Source organism: Oryza glaberrima, chromosome 7, assembly GCF_000147395.1.
Source record: "Oryza glaberrima chromosome 7, OglaRS2, whole genome shotgun sequence".
NCBI classification, from domain to species: domain Eukaryota; kingdom Viridiplantae; phylum Streptophyta; class Magnoliopsida; order Poales; family Poaceae; genus Oryza; species Oryza glaberrima.
The window spans coordinates 10,437,870-10,456,519 of NC_068332.1; the positions used below are offsets into that span (position 1 = coordinate 10,437,870).

Consider the following 18,650-nt stretch of genomic DNA (forward strand, 5'->3'; position numbering starts at 1 on the left):
GGCTGGTAGGGGCATGTAGCTTATGCAATAATTGGCGAAACCAACATGTCTACGGAAATCTGGATTTTCACATGCTGGCAACCGCACACATGCGATAATGTAATTTTGCAGGCGGGTACGTTACGACACTCGTCTACAAAAAGATTTTTGACAAAAAAATAACTCCCAAAAGATTCCAGAAACCCTAGCCTCGATCTCCAGCCAAAATCACAAAAATAGTTGACATCGCTGTCATCTTCACCATCCACTGGTCGTCGGTGCCGGCCTTGCATCATCGCCGTTGACCTTGCTTTCTGAGCTAGATACAGTGGTTCCACCACCACCCCTCCCCACCCATTCGCCACCTCCGGTAGATCCACCCATCATGGGGTTGGCCTAGCTCCCTCTCTTTGCTGCCCACTAGCCAATGTCCACCCTGGTTGACAAGGAGGGGCCGATGCACCACCACCCTAACTCCCTCTCGTCACCGCTCGCCGACCACTCCCTTTGTTGGCCATCGAGGAGGGAAGAGGGAGGAGAGGAAATGATGTCGATAGGCGATACCCACATACGATAATTTGTAGAATATGGGGATTGTTGGAACCAAGATATACACGGGATCGAATCTAGAAGATAAGGAACAGGGGTTTATACTGGTTCGGGTTCTCAAGATGAGTAATAACCCTACTCCAATTTATATGTATATATGGATGGGAATACCACATGGATTACAATGAGGGAGTAAGATGACTAATCTAATCCGCCAACTAGGACGTACCGAATAAATCTTGGCTAGGGTTGGTGCTAGAGTGGGAGGTGGTGTTTAATGCTTAGAAGACCAAGAGATGAGATTGTCGCCAAGAAACATGGCATATCCAGAAGTGGATTTTCTTGTATGGAGACAACCAGACCAATTAGTGTCAAAATAGGCCACTAACTCGATTGGAGTGGAGCACTGAAGATTAAGTCCATGATCTCGAGTGCCACGTGCATACCGAAAAATGCTCTTGAGAAGAGCCAGATGTGGCTATCAAGGATCATGTATGTGAAGACAGACCTTGTAAATATCATATGAAATGTCAGGCAGAGTGAGAGTAAGGTACTACATCGCATTGGCCACGAGAGCACCATCGGTGAAAGATAACTTGGAGTTTGTGTCAACCCGTGAGGTAAAAGGTTTGCAGTTTGCTATAATAGCACGTTCAAGAATGTCAATGCAGTATGTGTTGACTAAGAAGAAGGCCAGAGGGGTGCCGACTCACACTAATCCCAAGAAAGTGATGCAGACTACTGAGATCATTCATGGAAAACTCCAACTGAAGGGCGGTAATGGTCTAGCGCAGAAGGGCAACTAGTGTCAGACTTAGCCTCAATGAATCCGATGTAGAACAAAATAAAATTGACAAACTGAATGTACATGCATGAGGAGACTACTTCAACTCGTAGATAGACTTGTTAGGACGAAACACCATGTTAGACTTGGTAGGATCAACAAAACCAACAGGTTTAGTTTAGTAGATTGTCTTCTAAAGTGTGACATGCAATAAAGCGGAGATCCTAGCCTCAAAATCGAGGTCCCACACTAGTAAGAGTGGCCCCGGTGAAGGGAGGTTAGTGTAGGAGACCTAGGCTGTGTTCGCTAGAACATGTTCCCATCGGAACAGTGAACATGGAAAACGGAGCGGTCCATTAGCGCGTGATTAATTAAGTATTTGCTAAATTTTTTTTCAAAAATGGATTAATTTGCTTTTTTTAAGCAACTTTCATATATAAACTTTTTGCAAAAACACATTGTTTAGCAGTTTGAAAAGCGTGCGCGCGGAATACAATAGAGAAGGATTGGGAACCCTTGGGTCCGAACACACCCCTAGCGCCTGGCCCAAGAGGTTAGGAGATTAGCTCACCCATGCCTAGATTGTGTTGGCACAGGGGTTCAAGGGAGTTGGCCGGTACAAAAACTAGCATTGGGCCGAGCCGACAATGTGCTATTGTCCCCTAGTAACCTGGTTGCTAAAGGTGGCAATAGAGTTGTTGCCCCCCTGTTTCTAGTGCCTTCCTCTTGGTTGATAGCTTGGCGAGGCTTGAGATCAATCGAGATCTGGCTCCTTGGAATCCCTCAACGAAGAGTAGGATCATTGAGATCATAGCTTTGGTGAAAAATCGTTATCTCCTTTTGTCCCACTTTGATTTCCTTGTGATTTCATATCCTTGTTCACAGCAGTAGTTTGCATACGTATTTATCGCTTATTATCCTTCCATCTAGCTATCACCTCTCTGTGTTCCATAAACACGATCGTTGGGAGGTGTTGTTAGGGGCCAGAATATCCTGTATTTAAGACCGAAGTGCAGAATGTGTCGTCTAGAGTCTCCGATGTTTGGGCTGGATATTTCGGTGGAGAATTGAATTATGCTATGAGTGATTTTCAGGAATGCCTATTCACCCTTCTCTCTAGGAGACATCATGGTTCTTTCAATCTTCTATTCCCACTATTTCTCATCTCCAAAGTTATTTTTACCTTTTTTTTTATCTTCTAATAAAGAACAGGGTCACAAGAATGGATCAATGAGAAGCTTGTAATCTTGAGTTGTTGGTCGGGGTTTGACAGCCTCCTGTCAGTGACAATTTGGGATTTGTAACTTGTATTGTTCTCCCTAAAATCTTAATGAATTTGGTTGGCCTTGTCTTCATCCAACACGTGTAAAAGAATTGATCGAAGATGAGAACTTTGAACTTCCGTTTCAGCTTTTGGCATTGACAGTGTGCTCCTGAGCTGCACATCCTTTGTATAGAACTTGACGTCTAGCATGATATGCTTCTATACTCTTTTCTAACATTCCATGTACTAGCCACCATGCCCGCGCTTCGCAGTGGATTATCGATTTGTAAATTACTATAGTAAAAAGTTTCTCTGAATATTATTGGTTAAGCTACCTTGGATTGTATTAATCATAAAACTTGATATTTGTGTGTGATGGTGTTTTCTTTGGTTTGTCTGAATCTGTTTACTTTAGTTGCCACTGCATGTGTTTTCTTAGTTTGTAATGAGCCGAAACCATGTGGGACACATTGCAACAAAGTATAAATTCACATAAAAAGTGATTAATTGTTTGTTCATGTACGTAGATTAGATAATTATAAATGTGTATATATTTTGTTTGATATAGTAAACATGATTCAGCAATATAAATTATTACTGTCACTTTCAGTGAAAACCTAAAGAGCATTCCATTGGTTTCAACTAAAAAGCCTTGGGGAATAAGATCAATGTGACTAGGTCTATATGCTCTATGTGAATTATCATAGTAAAAAGTTTATCTAACTAAAGTATTATATTTGTTAAGCTACTTTTGAATATTTGATAGTACTAATCATAAAACATGACATTTGAGTGTAGTGGAGTTTTCTTTGGTTCCTCTGAATATGTTTACTTGAGTTGGCACTGCATGTACTTTTTTAGTTTGTAATGAGATGAACATATGTGGGACGCATTGCAAGAAGTATAAATTCACAGAAAAAGTGATCAATTATTTGTCCCTATACTAAGATTAGGTAATTCTAAATGTATATATTTTTATTTGATATAGAAAATATAAGTCAGCAAAATAAATTATAAATCACTCTCCACTGCTAGACAACAAAAGTTAGCTATAGCCAGTCTCTCAGGAGAAATATTACATTTGTCTTCCCTTGTCAACATTTTGGATCACAGAATTACACCAATCTTAATAAGCGCACAAGGCAGGTATGAGGAAAAGTAAACATGTGCCAGTAAGAACAAGAGGGGAAAGGAAAAAAAAAAAAGACCAGCTACACGGCGGGTTTCCCCCCTCCTTGAATGTACAGACCACTTTATACCACAAGCATGCATATAATGGTATTCAAATCATTTATTGCAGCTCATGTCTTTATGCGCACAACAAAAGAACCTGCAATGTTTACATTATTGTCATATAGCTGACAAAAGGTCAAGGAAAATTTCCAGTATAAATGGACAAATATGTTATGCTTCTCAAAACTGCAAACCATCAACGAAATAGTTTAACCCAAAGTCATATTACAGCCCTTCCCCCTAGGAGATTTGAAATATTCATTTGTAGAATATTACTTCACATTTCAATGACCAAAAGGAATCTCTTTGGCTCAATAAATATAAGCCCTTCACTGAAAAAAAAAATCCTATTGAAAGAGTACAGACAACTAAAAGTCCATCACCAGAATGTTTCTATAAACATCTGTACAACCTTTTAAGAAAGGTAAACAGGAAATTGGTACTCATTTTCTTTTAAAAGTTAGCAGAAAGGGTTGAAAGCAGTTCACTAAGTGAGAAGGCTCCAAGCAGCCTAATAAAGCTATAGGAGGCATGTCCAGCCGTCCAAAAGAATGGAAGGTAGGCTAACTATTATTTGTTGGTGCCACATGTGGTGCACATAGGCCTCGATTTGTTGCGTGGACTGGAGGAAACCAAAGTCATCTAGAAAGATACTAGTGGCTTCTTCCCCACATATCCATCCTTAAGCTGGAACTAGCTACCTGATCAGGTGGTTTCAAAATTCTATGGTTGGCATTGATGATTGGGCATCAAAGATGGCCAAATGAGACAGTGATTTTGAATGTGCTTGAATGGTCAAGTGATAAGGTTATTCGATCTGAGGTTACCAAATATCCACAAGGAAGAATCCTGTTTGTCATGTTCACCAAAAGATTTTTCACCAACTAATCTCATATGGAGACCCTCATCTTGAGTGTTATCTGATCTGATTATCTTATTTCAAATGTGAGCACTGCCCTTTTTAACAACAATGAGCGCAACTATACTATTCGACATTTCATAAGTAATAGTATTTTAAATGTTTTTAGTTAGTAAGTATGAATCAGTGTTATATTTATCAATTGAAATACTTTAATAGTTTTATTTTTGAAGTATTACGAGTTTAATGAGAGACAATGGTTAAAGTTGAATAATAAAGCTAGTGGTGGTAGTTATTTGAAAACAGAGGGTGTACCATCTAGTGAGTGCATTATGCAGCCTCATGGTGTTGCATGGTATGTAAAAGACATAAGAAGTGGTGCAACTCACATGCTGGAAGGTTGGACATGTCTGCAGTGACAGAACAAGAAATCCCCAAATTGGTCAAGGCACCTCTTATTATCCCGCATGGAAAGTACAGAAGCATGCTTGTTGTTTGGGCTGCGCTATCACCTAGTGTTGTAGAATCATTCTCAGTTGCATCCATGCTCTCTACAGATGGATCTACAGAAACATGAGTAAGCCACCGGAAATGGTTATCTTGAAGAACAAATGTGCCCTGCATATACGGAAGTCAAGTAACATCAGTTTTTTCACAAGTGCAAAATAAGGTATGAATTTTACATTCATTACCCTATGATTAGTCTTCAGATTGTCAATTTGCTTCTTGAATAACTCTGACCAAAAGTCTTTGCAGATAAATTTGATTGCTTCAAGATGATCACTAAATCGAGGGCGCTCCATAGTATATCTGATTTTGAACAGAAACTTTGGTTAACTTTGCAGCACTGGCCTGGAGGTAAGGAACCAATATAAAGAATGCAAATATTTCAGTGAGTAGTTATATTTGTGCTATAGAGTATTATACTTCTCAAAACAATCACCTAATGGCCAAGGAAAATAAAAAGACAACAAATTTAACTAGCTGTAAAAATAAAATGAAAAACAAAATTCATATTATAAAAAGAGGCAAAAGCATCTGCGTATCTGAACATTTTTTTTTAAATGATACAAGTAACAAACTATAATTAAAATTGCCGGCATTTTCTTGTTTCACAAATGATTAGAAAACTATGAACATTGTGAATAGTTATGTTCGGGTTGAACTCTTTTTATAATTAGCTTCAAAATTATCTGCTCAAAGGTTCAAGAAATAGTCATAAACAAGTGCTCAGTCATTGATTTTACATAGCCTGTGCTACACACAAGACTATTAACTCAGGATGTCAATGGTTACTGAAGAAATGAATTTAATAATAATGGCCAAACCAATTGACACAAGAAAATGTGTGTATGATAAATGTATCAGGATAATGAACTCGCAAGTCTTTACTAAAGAAGCATTATCAACCTCTGCTGTATACGGACCAAAGCATGGCAACAAAGTTACTTTTAACAATTGTTCCAGCTTGTTGAGTCCTTCAAAGTTATGTATACCACTATACCAGGAACTCAACAAGTTTAGGAAATATATCATTGATTCCAAGAAGAATGCCAGGGAGTAATTAACTCCAGAATGCTATATGCCATCTAGATCTCCAAAGCTATATCATATGAATCTCAGAATCTGTACACCATGAATTGGAGAATATACTGCAGCCCAAAAGGCAAATGTTTTCGTATGTACTAACACCAGGTATGCAGTAAAACGAGTTGTACTATTTAAAATAAAATATTGTATGACTGTGAGCTTGTGATCACATGGTATATTTGTGACCCTATCTGGAATAGCTTGGTGCTGATGAAAACCAATTATCAGATGTATTGAACTATTGGTAAAGACTAACATTCAGTAAGTACAACAATGTCATTCACGAGGGGATAAATTGTTTATAATCATGAAGTTGTATAAACAGTTAAACACCAGAAAATGGTTAAACAAGTGCCCTGTTCGAGACGAATGGATATCCAAGTTCAGTTTCATTCAATCTACTGATGTAAAAAAAAAAGATCAGTGGAATTTAGCACTATCTTGCGAAACTAAACTGATTGCAACTTAGCATCACACCACATCAGCATTTTCAGTAAGTTCTGCAGACAATTTTATAGCCCCTGTAATTCAACGGCAAGTGGCCTAGATTAGTAAGAACCTTTTCAGCATCAGGCTCAGGTACAAATTAAAGTAGTACCACCATATTTTGGTATTAAGGATAATAAGGTGGAAATTTCATTGCAGGCAAGGTCCTGTTCCCAGAGACCAGAACTTTTCTACAGTGAGGTTAAGGCTTGATACTATAGTCAAATCTGATTAACAGACACTTAGCTCAACCAAAAGCTAAGAGTTCTAGAAAATAGTCACAAACAAGCACTCAATCATTGATCTTACATATCTTGTGCTACGCACAAGAGGATTAACTATGGACGCCAATGGTTAGTGAAGAAATATATGAATAATGATCAAATACATTGACATGAGAAAATGTGTGTATTTTAAATGTATCATGCTAATAAAATCCCAAGTCTTTACAAAAGAAGCATATTTATCAATTTATGTCGCATACAATGATACAAACCAAAGTATCACTACAAAGTTCCTTTAAACAATTATTCAGTTAGTTGAGTCCATCGAACTCGAAGTTAAATATTCCAGGAACTCCACGAGTCCAGGAAATATATCATTAATTTCAAGAAGAATGCCTGGGAGTAATTAACTCCAGAATGCTCTATGCCATCAAGATCTTTAAAGATTCACACAAACCTGTGCACTATGCATTTGAGGATGTACTGAAATCCAAAACGCTCTACTAAAAGACAGGTACGCAGTAAAATGAATTGTACTACTTTAAATAAAATATTCTGGTATATTTATGCCCTTGTCTGGCAGAGCTTTGGTGCTGATGGCAACCAGTTATGAGATGTATCGATAAAGACTACTATGCAGTAAGTACAATAATGGCGTTCATGATGAGATAAACCGTTTACAATCACAAAGTTATAAACAACATCAGTAAATGGTTAAACAAGTGCCCTGTTCGAGATGATAGACATCTAAGTTGAGTTTCGCTCAATCTACTGAAGTTGAAAACAAAAAGATTTCATTGGAATCTTGAAATGTGTTATCCTAAAAGATTCCTCCTTTAGCATCACCAGCCACATCGACCTTGACAAGGCAGATGTGCTTGTGCAGGCTATTTTATAGCCCCTGTAATTCAACGGCGAGCAGCGTAAATGAATGAGAATCTGTTCTGCGAGTTCAGGTACAAATTGAATGAGAATCGAGGATCATGGAATCAAGGAAATAAGGTGGACATTCCATTGCAGGAAAGGCCCTGCTCCTAAAGACATGAAGTGCTCCGCGATGAGGGTCAAGGCTGATTAACAAACCCTCACCCAGGTCAACTAAAAGCAAAGGTTTCAAGATGTATCGGCGTCAACAAGAATCGAATGAGAGGCTAGTAGGACGAGCGAGAGGGATTCGTCAGTGTGGGTGGGGGTCGCCGGAAGGATCGGGGAGGGGGGCGAAGCAGCAGATCCATCCGATCCAAGAAACTGAGAGACAGAGACGGGGAGGGGGAGAGAATCGTTTGCGGTTTGTGTGGGTGTGCGTGGTACCTCTCGGTGAGCTGGTGGCCGACCTGGAAGCCGATGGCCTCGATGCGACGGGCGGCGAGCTCCGGCTTGGCGGCGTAGAAGCCGCCGCAGTAGGCCGCCACCATCTGCATGACCACCCCGTCGACGCAGCTCTCCGCCACCTCCCGCCCCATCCCTCCTACCTCGCCGGGGAGAGGGTGCGAGAGAGAAAGAGGAGAGATCCAGCGAGCGGAGCCAGGAGGGGGGAGGAAGGAAGCTGTTTGGATTGGTTCAACTTCTCCTCATATTGTGACCTCTAGCTTATATAGTTCTTGTTAAAATTTAAATTTGAGTAAATTTCACAAAACTATAGATACTTAGGTCAAATTATCATAAAACTATAGATTTAAGAATGTGTAACGTCAAACTTTTCTTGGAAGTACAGATTTAATGCACCATATACAAAACTACAGATTTAGTGATAAAGTTATCAAAGAACTACATATTCTAGAGTTTAGATAATAGCACTATTAATTATTTGAAGTTATAAAGTCTGTAGTTTTGTGATAAAATAGTTTTTAAATGTGTAGTTTTGTAATAAAATAGTTGTTAAATCTATATTTCTGTGATATAAAACCTTAAATCTGTAATTCCGTGATAAATTTGACACTAAATCTATAGTTTTGTGAAACACATTCTTAAATATGTAGTTTTGTGATAATTTGATCAAAGTATATGTAGTTTTATGAAATTTACTCTTTAAATTTTAAATTTTAATTTTGATGATTTTTTTATCGTAGTGCACTTTTCAGTATTTGTTTAAAATCGCTAATGACGTGTGTGTAGAAGGTTTACCCACAAATTTATGATTGCACAAAATTGCTAGTTGCTAGAAATTAATAATGGTCAGAACTCAGACCCCCGACTTCCGTGTCATCTCTCACGAGCGGCTCGGAAGGTGATGGTCACTCCTTCGACCAAAACCCTCACATCACCCCTCCAGCCACTCCCGATAATGGAGCCGGCAGTGGCACCGCCTCCCTCTTTTTCCTTTCTTTTCTTCCTCCTTTCTCTTTCCTTTTTCTTCCCATTTTCCCCTTTGCATCCAGATTTGTGTGTGAGGATATGGTTGAGCACGCGGCTATATCGGATGAAGACGGGAGCCACGAGCTAGGCAAGGGCAACGGCGGCTGGGATCCGGCGAACTCGTGGTCACGGCGAAGATCCGGTGAGGCTCTCCAACCTCCTTCCTTCCTCAACTTGGTCCGACTGAGTCTGACTGCCGATGGGGAAGGTACCTACTAGTGGAGATTTTGTGGCCAGAGGGCTAGCGATGGCGGTGTACCAGTGGCGTGCGCACCGACGGAGCAGAGCCCTAGGTGGCGATGCTAGTGGTACCGAGAGTGGTGGTGGATGGTGGTTGGTCAACTTGGCAGCATTCTAGGAACGACGCCAGGCTCAATAGCAGTGCCAAAAAGGTGGAAAGAAGGTGGTGAAGGTCAGCGGTGAAGATGGCATGGAAATGGTGGCTTCCCAAGAAGATAGGATGTGTTGACAGCTTGAGAGAGGTGGTGGTATGCGGCGACGATGGCTCTCTAGCGAGATAAGCTACCCAGCTTCGCGGAGGTTGTTGATTGCAATGTCAACAGCGTGGCGGCAGAGGTTCTCCCGTGAGATAAGCTTCGGCGGCTCGGTGGAGGTGAGGTTCTGCAGCAACGACGGTGGGGCTGCAGGAGCTTGTTCGCATTGCAGTGCGATGAGTACCATATTATGTGACGATGATGGCTTAGTAGTGACGACTTTTGGCCGAGATAAGCTGCAGCAACTTGGTGGAGGTGGTGCTCTATGGCAGCCACAACATGACGCGATGGACTCATCTAAGCTACATGATTGTGGGTTGTTTGGGTGGTAGGGTGGGCTAGCTCCGTGCATCTCTATGAAGTTTGAAGGTTTGATGCGAAGAAGAGAAGCTTGAAATTTGTCTTTTAGTCTTTTCTTTTCAGTTGTTGTTTTTCTTGTATCTCAGTTTTGAGATTTGGAATGTATACACTTGTTATACTAGCATTTGGCTATGTATATCCATTTTTGGATATAGAGGACGGATTTATATCCATTATTAAAAAGAAGAAATTAACCATGACCAGTTTCTCTTTGTAGCCATTAGGCAGTTGATTGTTTTATTTTCTACCATTTGATTCAAGCAAACAATGGTGAACATCTGTGCTACCTAGATTTTTTTTAAGTTTTGGTCCTTTTTGAAAACTTATTTTACAAATAGATTTTGACAACATCTCAGCACCAATGATGCTGGCACACTCTCGTAGGCGAGATGTAGAGAGGTCAACGCCAAAGATACTATTGCTGATGACCTATCTGTAAAATGAATTTTTTGAAAAGGGCCAAAATATAAATATTGTTTTAGAAATAGGTCCTCAGTGCTAGTTTCTTTGACGCCGACCCCTTTCGCATCAGCAACTTAGCTACCACAAGAGGGCTAGGGTGCCGGTGCAAGTGTTATTGGCATCGAGACATTGAACCTTGACGCCAATGATCCTGGCCCCGAGAAACGGGTATATTCTTGGAATAAGTTACCTGGTGTCTGGTATGATCATAATACCTGATGTGGTTTAGTAAAATTTTAGGACCTTAATATCTAGGGTTATATAACACATGCCAAAATCTAATTAGATCACAATTGGTAGGTAGGCTTTTATGAAATTTACTAGTTTTTTAAGTATTTTGCAAAATCCAATACCAATCTCCCTTCCTCAGTCCCTCTTGTCAAAAATAACAATTGGATAATCAATCACCTCTATAAAAATGCCTTGAATTAGAGAGCTTCTGATGCTCTGCATTCTATTCAAGTTACCAATTTTGCCTCCCTCTGTATCACCCAAAACCGAATCGTACTCGCCTGGTTAAGCTGTCACAAAAAGAACATGGAGCAACAAAGACATGACAAATGATATCTTACAGAGATCTGAGCTAGTAAATAAAATCATAGCAATCCAATCCCCCTTTTGTAAGAGTATGGCCATCACACAAGTTGTACATTTGCAGACTCAGCTTCTGAGAGAAAGAACCTGTGTCTGTAATATCTGGTTATCTTCCAATAACCGGTCATATTCAAGCAGGAGCTCCTCAGATTGCTTCTGTAGGGCATTGACATGTGCTTCGGCCTCCAATCTCTGCCTTTCATGCTCCTCCGATTCTGATTTTAGCTTCTTCATCTTTTCACTAAGGCTGGCTAATTCCGCACGAAGCTTCTTGACTTCCTTGGATTTATCTTCCTTGCCTTGGAGCTCAATTTGTAGTTTCTCAACCTCCTCCCTGGAGGTGTTTGCGGTTTTCTTCAGTATAGTCAGCTTCCGGTGGTAGTGGTGTAACCGATCAATGACAAATGCAAGGAATAGTATGTACCCTGGAACATCAAGTAAACCATCAAATTCACTTGTATCAGATCAAATGGCCTACAAATATGTGCAGCAGGGTTAAAGGATCCTTCTACCCAGACAGTTATTCTGGTTTCCTGATTTGTTCCAGACAAATCTAAAGTCTATACACTAGAAATGATCCTAGTCTCCTTGTTTGTCTTTCCTTTCGAGTCTATAGAATAAATTTTGAGTACAAAAGGAAGGTCATAAAAAACTCGCCTGTAGATAAGCAACATGTCTACCACACACAGTATTATCATTACTTCTTTATAAGTGCGACACAGTGAATATCACACAGACTACTAATATTTGTACTTTTATCAATTTTAAGGGATCAGAGTATATAGCTTAGTGACAGAATGGAACGCTTCCTCATGGGGAATGCCATTATATCTCAATATCTATTTAATCATATCCAGCATTATTTCTCCAATCCACATTACTGCATGCGATTTCCCAGGGGAAAAGCCCCACTACATCGACAGATACAATTGAAGGCACATAAGTTCGAAGTTAATATAAATGATTGGTTCAGGCCTTCAGGGCTTCTAATCTCAGATTGAATTCTCAAATTTAAATGCAAAATTTGAATTGAACTGGTTACCAAGCTGCTCACACACTCAAAGTCATTATTATATGTCTAGTTGAACAAAGAAAATAAATTGATGTCTTATCAGCAAGGATTATTTCTCAGGCACCAGGTACCCACCGCAGTTTACCAATGGAATCAGACTATATAAAGCTTCTCCCTACAATAAAAGGACTTCCTTGACAAACTCTATGTAGACATGATATTTTGATCTGGTTCTATAATTTGAATCTTAAGTTGAAAGAGGATTTTCTTGAGTGACTCTAAATTATACGGTTAGAACAAAATTGCACCAACTCCGGTAAATAGCATTATACATAATATATATAAAAAACATTTCAAAGAATAATACGGTTTTGCATTTATTTTAGATAATGGAAATGGATTGCACTCCCAGCCCCTGCTGTTAGGCACCCAGCCAACAATGCAGTTTTACATAACAGTACTGCTTTGAGATTTGTACATTTTGGTATTCAAAAGAGCGTCAAAGCTATTCATGATTCAACCAGTACGACTAAAGAGTAAAGACCCTATATCAATGGGAAATATCAACTACCATCATTGTTTATTTTAGCGCAGGCATTTTAAGTTTAACTCTTTACAAAGTTAACTTCAATGCCTTGTTCTCTAAATTCCTTGTATGAAAATCCTAAATGTACTGCAACAATGCATACCTAAGCAATCGTGTGAATCGCAGAGCCACCAAGAAGAAACATGAATAATCACTGCTTACTACAATATTCATAAGTATTATCCAAACAAACCTTCAAACCATTACTAAGATGTTCACTTTCACAAAGTTCAATTTATTTGCTCACTGATGTCATTTTTTCCATTTCTCTATGAACCTGTAAGGATGTTTGTCATCAGTTCGATTGTATGGCATACCAGTTATCAAAATGGACACAGTGACAGACCAATTTGAATAGCCTAGCACCCTAGTTTATTTCATGACCTAAGTTCTTAGTCCAAGTCAGGGGAGTGGAATTTCGCAGTCGTAATATTTGGAACTTTGGACATTGAATGAACAGTAAAAAAAGTGCATCAATTCTAGGACTCCCTAAGACTAAAGTACAAACACTAGGACAAGCAACATACAAATTTGTCGCACGGACTGTTAGCTTTGTAAAGCATACAATTCCTGCATCTGAAAATTTGTGTTCCTGAATGAATAGGTGTATAAGAATAGACCTAAAAAAGCTTATCATTTTTTTCTAAAAAACTGCCAAAGTACAGAACTGATAAGTTCATATTGTGATCTGAAGTTCTGAACTTGTGCATGTTGAGACCTATGTTTCAATTCCATAGTCGACAGATCTTTTTAGTGGTTTACAGCTTCATAGCCTTTACATTCCATATTGGTTTCTTGCTAACTGGAGCTATTGAAACTTAGTGCTCATATGCTTCACTAGGATGTAGATTTGGAATACACAACATTCATTTTCTTATTTTTCATAAAAATAGAGAAATAAGTCATGGCATTTGGTGGTGTGTGCCTTGGATCTATTCTCTCTTTTTTTTGAAACAGTGCTTTCAACTTGAAGAGACAGCACACACACACACCACACACCACACAATGAGTTCAAATATGAGGAAAATAAATCTTCCCTTTAGCCTTTAGGACACTCCTTACTCAAACTAGAGTACTAGACATCATTTTCATTTTAGCAGCAGGAGGTTTCCTAGCTAAGCACAGAACAGGAGCTTCTACTGGCTGCTGACATGAACAATCAAATTTAGACGCAAGATGGGTAGTATTTATTGGTTCGAGTCAACACAAACTTGCTACTACTAGCAAGTTAGTAGCTTAGTAAGCAATCAATCATATAAAAACCTGAAACCACCATTATATATTCTAAACATGTTGACCAGCAGATCTAGATGCATTAAACAACACATATCTAGACGAATTCAGGCTAATAACAAGCAGTCAAGAAGAGATTGCCCAACAAACATTCCTTCAGATGAACTGCTCTCTTAATTACCAAAAAAATCAACTAAATCCACCCCTAAACCCCAACCCTAAAACCCCAATCATTGCCACCACCTACAGTACAATTGTACAGATTCCACCAAGTGGAGGTAAAAAAAATGAAAAAGGTAAGAGACGAGGAAGAGAGGGGGATACCAATGAGGGAAGCCTCGAGGAGGTGCGTCCGCCATAGCACCTGGTCCATGGGGCTGACGGTGCCGAGCTTGATGCCGCGGTTCTGGATCCGGAGGATGCTGGCGACGCTGGACATGAAGATGACGAGCAGCGTGCACGCCAGCGTCTTCACCGCCGCGGGGCCCTTACCGTCCTTGGCCTGCTCCACGCCGCGCATCGCCAGCTCCCGCAGCGGCCCGATCTTCACCATCAGCAGCAGCGCCGCCGCGCCCTCCGCGAACAGCACCAGGAACAGCAGCTGAATCATCCTCGGCCACGCCCACCGGCGCTCAAGAAATCTTGGCCTCCTCCAAAATGTTGTGCTCCAGAAGGAGGGGGATTCCTTCCAAGAATCTCCCTTGCACCGGATTGGTCACTTCGCCGCGATTCTTGGCGGCTACAAGATATCGATCCCGCGAGCAATCTGGGCGTTCGGGACCGTGTCTGCAAGAATGCAGATGCTATGCCGACCTGGGGGAGGAAGAATTGAAGGAGAAACTAGAAGATTGGAGGGTGGGGAGAAAGATTGAGGGAAAGAGGAGAATCTTTTTGACTAAAGAAATGAATTTGGGACGAATGAGGGGAAGAAAAGCGGCGTGCCCATCCAACCTTTTTTTTGGCCTTTGCTGCTCCCCACGAGATGATTAGGCGCGCCGCACGCGAAGAACACGAATCACGCGAATCTGTGGGGGTTGCGGCGGATGGGGATTGGGGAGAGGAGGAGGGCGAAGAGAGAGCTCGGGTGGGGAAGCAACGAAAGCTCGCTCAGCTGCTCGGTTAGCAGAGTATGACTGTATGACTGAGAGCACAAGGTTATTGCTCTCCTTCTTTCTCACTTTCTCTTTCAATGTTTTTAGCGTTAATTTGATGGGTTAATTAGATTTATGCCATTATTAATTTAATAATTTTAAAATATACTATTATAACTCATGAAATTGAAATCATGTCATTAAAATGTAATAGGTTTTTAGAAATGCCACTAATTTTTTGCATTTTTTTAAAAAATATGACCAAATTACCCTTATCTTGTTCCTTCATCCTCTTCTTTCTTCCCTCCTCTCTCTCTCTCTCATCTCACCTCTAGCATGCTCTCGTTGGTCACAAATGGGCACGGTGCATGTGCGTGCATACTGCTAAATCCAACTAGCCATTAAGCTAGCAAACCTACAGGAATGGACAATAGTTAGCTCACCGCATCATTCCCCCATCTTCTATTTGTTAATTTCATCGTCGGATGGTTTAATACGATATGCTTGAATGCTTGATAGTGTGACATCCTGGCCCAGTGCTTAATAGGATTAATAGAATATTCGTACCAACAAGTTACAACTAAATTGCTAGATGTAAGAGGGCCCGGCCTGGGAGAGGCGGGACATTGCAAAATGGTATTAGAGCAAAATGGTTATCAAAGCCGACTCGGCCCAGCCTCTTAAGGGGGTGAGGATGTGACATCCCGGCCCAGTGCTTAATAGGATTAATAGAATACTCATATCAACAAGTTGCAACTTCTTTTTCGGAAGCTGATCTATTCTTCCCGAGTGCGCATGAGTGAGGATAAAGTGTGCGCAGAAAAGACTTGTGTTGGTCTGTGAGGGCAGTCTATGATCTATAAAAACTTCCAGATGTAAGAGGGCCCGGCCTGGGAGAGGCGGGACGTTACAGATAGCTAACCGGACACTACAACAGCACCAACATGCCCTGCGTTGACCACCACCTCCTGCTAGGATCCCGCCTACGCCCGTGTCTCGCCGGCTGACACCTCCGAGGGCGTCGTGTTCTACGCCACTGACACCGAAGCCATTCTAGAAGCGTCCATTCAGAGGAGCGCGCAAATGCTGCTACCTGCTAGCAATGGCTGTCGTAGGGGGCCGCAGGTCCCTATGGCCGCCGCTCGGCGTCGTCCTTCCCTACCTTCTTCAACTCTCAGTCTCTCCCTTTTCTCCACTAATGAGCATAACTGGAAGACGAAGGCAAAGGCGCTCATAGCGCTCTTGCTCGAGTTCCCCATCGACGGGCTCCCACGCGCCACCGTCGGCTTCGCAGAAAACATGTGCTACAAGAAGAGAGCATGCAAGAGGTGAGAGGAGATATAGAGGGGAAGAAAGAAGAGGTGAGAGGTAGAAGACGAGGACAATTTGATCAGAAAAGTATGGAAATTGCATCAAAGAGATATGTAGTGGCACATCTCAGATGTCTGGCAAAGTATAGTGGAATGGTTCTAATTTCATAAATTATAATAGAATATTTCAAAACTAGCAAATTAATAATGGTATAGATCCAATTAACCCTAATTTGATCCATGTCATGTTAATTTAGATAAATATCATTAGTATTCATGTCATCCGAATACATACAAAATTAGAACCATACCATCACCATCACGTTTTACATCTTCTTTCCCATCTACACATGAGACCCACATATTAGATTCATCATCTTCCTTTAAAACTCCCTTATCTTTCTTCTTCCCCATCTCGCTGCCGCAGCTGAAGCAAAGCGCCCCGACGGATCGTGGTCGCCCACAGGCTCCCTCTCAATGCCACACCGAACACTGGATCCCTTTTAGCTTCGTTTTCTCTCTCAACGTTGACGTGCATGCGCTCCAGCTCTCGCACGTCCTTAGCCTTGCCTTCGTCATCTTTGTCGGCACCTTCCTCCGGAGGCTCAGTCACTGGAACCCTTCGACGAGCTTGATGGCTACCTCCTCGGGAGCTTCTCCTGCCTCCCGGTGTTCCTACCGTGCGTGCGTCTATGACGAGTTCTACTTCACTTCTGCAAGCACTACCCGTGGCCATGGCTCCACTACCATGTACAACACACTTGCTAGTGACCTCCACCTTCGATGCCACCCTGTACCACTCCTGTCGGCAAACAAGAGCTTCGTCGCCCGCGTTATCGAGGTGCTCTCCCTAGAAGACAGTGACCTCATGTTCATCCACGATTACCACCTCTGGCTCCTCGCTCCCTTTCTCCATGCTGCGACAAAGAGATAGGGAAGAAAGAAGATAAGGGAGGGTGAACAGAAGAAGATGAATCTGACGGGTGGGTCTCATGTATTGATGAGGAAGAAGATGGAAAACGTGATGATGAAGGTATGGTTTTAATTTTATGTGTATTCGGATGACATGGATACGAATAGATGAATAGTAATGACATTTATCTAAAATGGCACATTTGTAATGGCACGGATCAAATTAACCCATTTTTTTAGGGCGAAAGTCTTCTTGGTCGCCTTTTGGTTCTTCCAACACACGGGATGTAACATACTCAAAAATCTTGAATTTTTGGAGAAAATTTTTCGCGACAAGTTTTCCTTTTGGTTCTTATTGCATTTTACTAAATTGGAGCATTTCCTATTTTTATCCTTTTTAAATTTATATGTCTAATTAATTAGGTTGTGTTTCTATTTCAAAAACATTCAAATCCGTTTGGTAATCTAAAAGCTTTATTTTAAAATTTCTTTGTCAAGTTCAAAAAGTCCTCAAATTTATCTCCTCAAGTTTCATCTCCTTTGAATCCTATTTCAAATCTATTTATAAATTGCAAAAGGTTCCTATTTAGTTTGGGCCAAAGTCCCTTCATTCGGCCCAATTGGCAAAAGTCTATATGGCCTCCCTCCTCCTTCCTGTGAGCCGCCGCCGCCACCACTGCAACCAGCCGCCGCCGCCGCCACCTCACCCAACCAATCCGCCGCCGCCACCTCACCGCGCCAATCCGCCGCCGCCACGCGTCGCCGACCAACAAAACCGCCATCGTCGGCCAATTCGACGAGGCCACCCGGCACTGCTTCTCTGCATTTAAATCGAAGGACGCCATGCCGTCGCCGGTTTCTCTTCTATCCACCGCCTCTCGCCACCTATAAAAGGACGACGAGGTTCCCTCTTTCTCCCCCACACAAACCGAGCTCCTCAAGCTCTCTCTCTTTCTCTCCCATGTCCGGCCATTAGTGCCACCGGCCGATCTCCCTCCCCGGAGCTTCGCAAGCCAAGTCCTTGCGCCACCAACTCCGCCTCGCTGAGGTGATTCTATTTTTCCCCTTTCCCCTTTCCCTCCACCTTAAGATAAGCCGCCACCACCACCTTCTCTTATTGCCGGAGCTGAGCTCTTGTCGCCACTGTTCCGGCCATCCCTCTCTCTCCCTCCGCCTTCCACCACCCTCCCCGGGTGCGCGTCGCTCGGGAACACCATCTCCCACCGGCGTTCTCACCTCCCGGCCACCGGAGAGCCGGTGCCTTGCTTGCCCT

The 18,650-nt window shown here is 41.7% G+C and overlaps 2 protein-coding genes across 3 annotated transcripts; both read right to left on the bottom strand.

Annotated features, from left to right (window-relative positions):
• Nucleotides 1-3,608: 3,608 nt before the first annotated feature.
• Nucleotides 3,609-8,532, bottom strand: LOC127780708 (uncharacterized). The gene is made up of 4 exons (XM_052307665.1): nucleotides 8,280-8,532; nucleotides 5,361-5,478; nucleotides 5,058-5,286; nucleotides 3,609-3,906 (listed from the first exon to the last, which is right to left on the bottom strand). The coding sequence occupies exons 1-4, from the start codon at nucleotides 8,429-8,431 to the stop codon at nucleotides 3,878-3,880; spliced, it is 528 nt and encodes a 175-aa protein (XP_052163625.1). The 5' UTR covers nucleotides 8,432-8,532; the 3' UTR covers nucleotides 3,609-3,877.
• A 2,265-nt stretch (nucleotides 8,533-10,797) lies between these two features.
• LOC127780831 (uncharacterized) lies at nucleotides 10,798-15,219 on the bottom strand. 2 transcript variants are annotated; one of them, XM_052307802.1, is made up of 3 exons: nucleotides 15,016-15,219; nucleotides 14,389-14,877; nucleotides 10,798-11,658 (listed from the first exon to the last, which is right to left on the bottom strand). In XM_052307802.1, the coding sequence occupies exons 2-3, from the start codon at nucleotides 14,672-14,674 to the stop codon at nucleotides 11,300-11,302; spliced, it is 645 nt and encodes a 214-aa protein (XP_052163762.1). In that variant the 5' UTR covers nucleotides 14,675-14,877; nucleotides 15,016-15,219; the 3' UTR covers nucleotides 10,798-11,299. The 2 variants fall into 2 exon arrangements, with proteins under 2 accessions (XP_052163762.1, XP_052163761.1); XM_052307801.1 differs by having other exon boundaries at nucleotides 14,389-15,219.
• Between the last annotated feature and the right edge of the window lie 3,431 nt (nucleotides 15,220-18,650).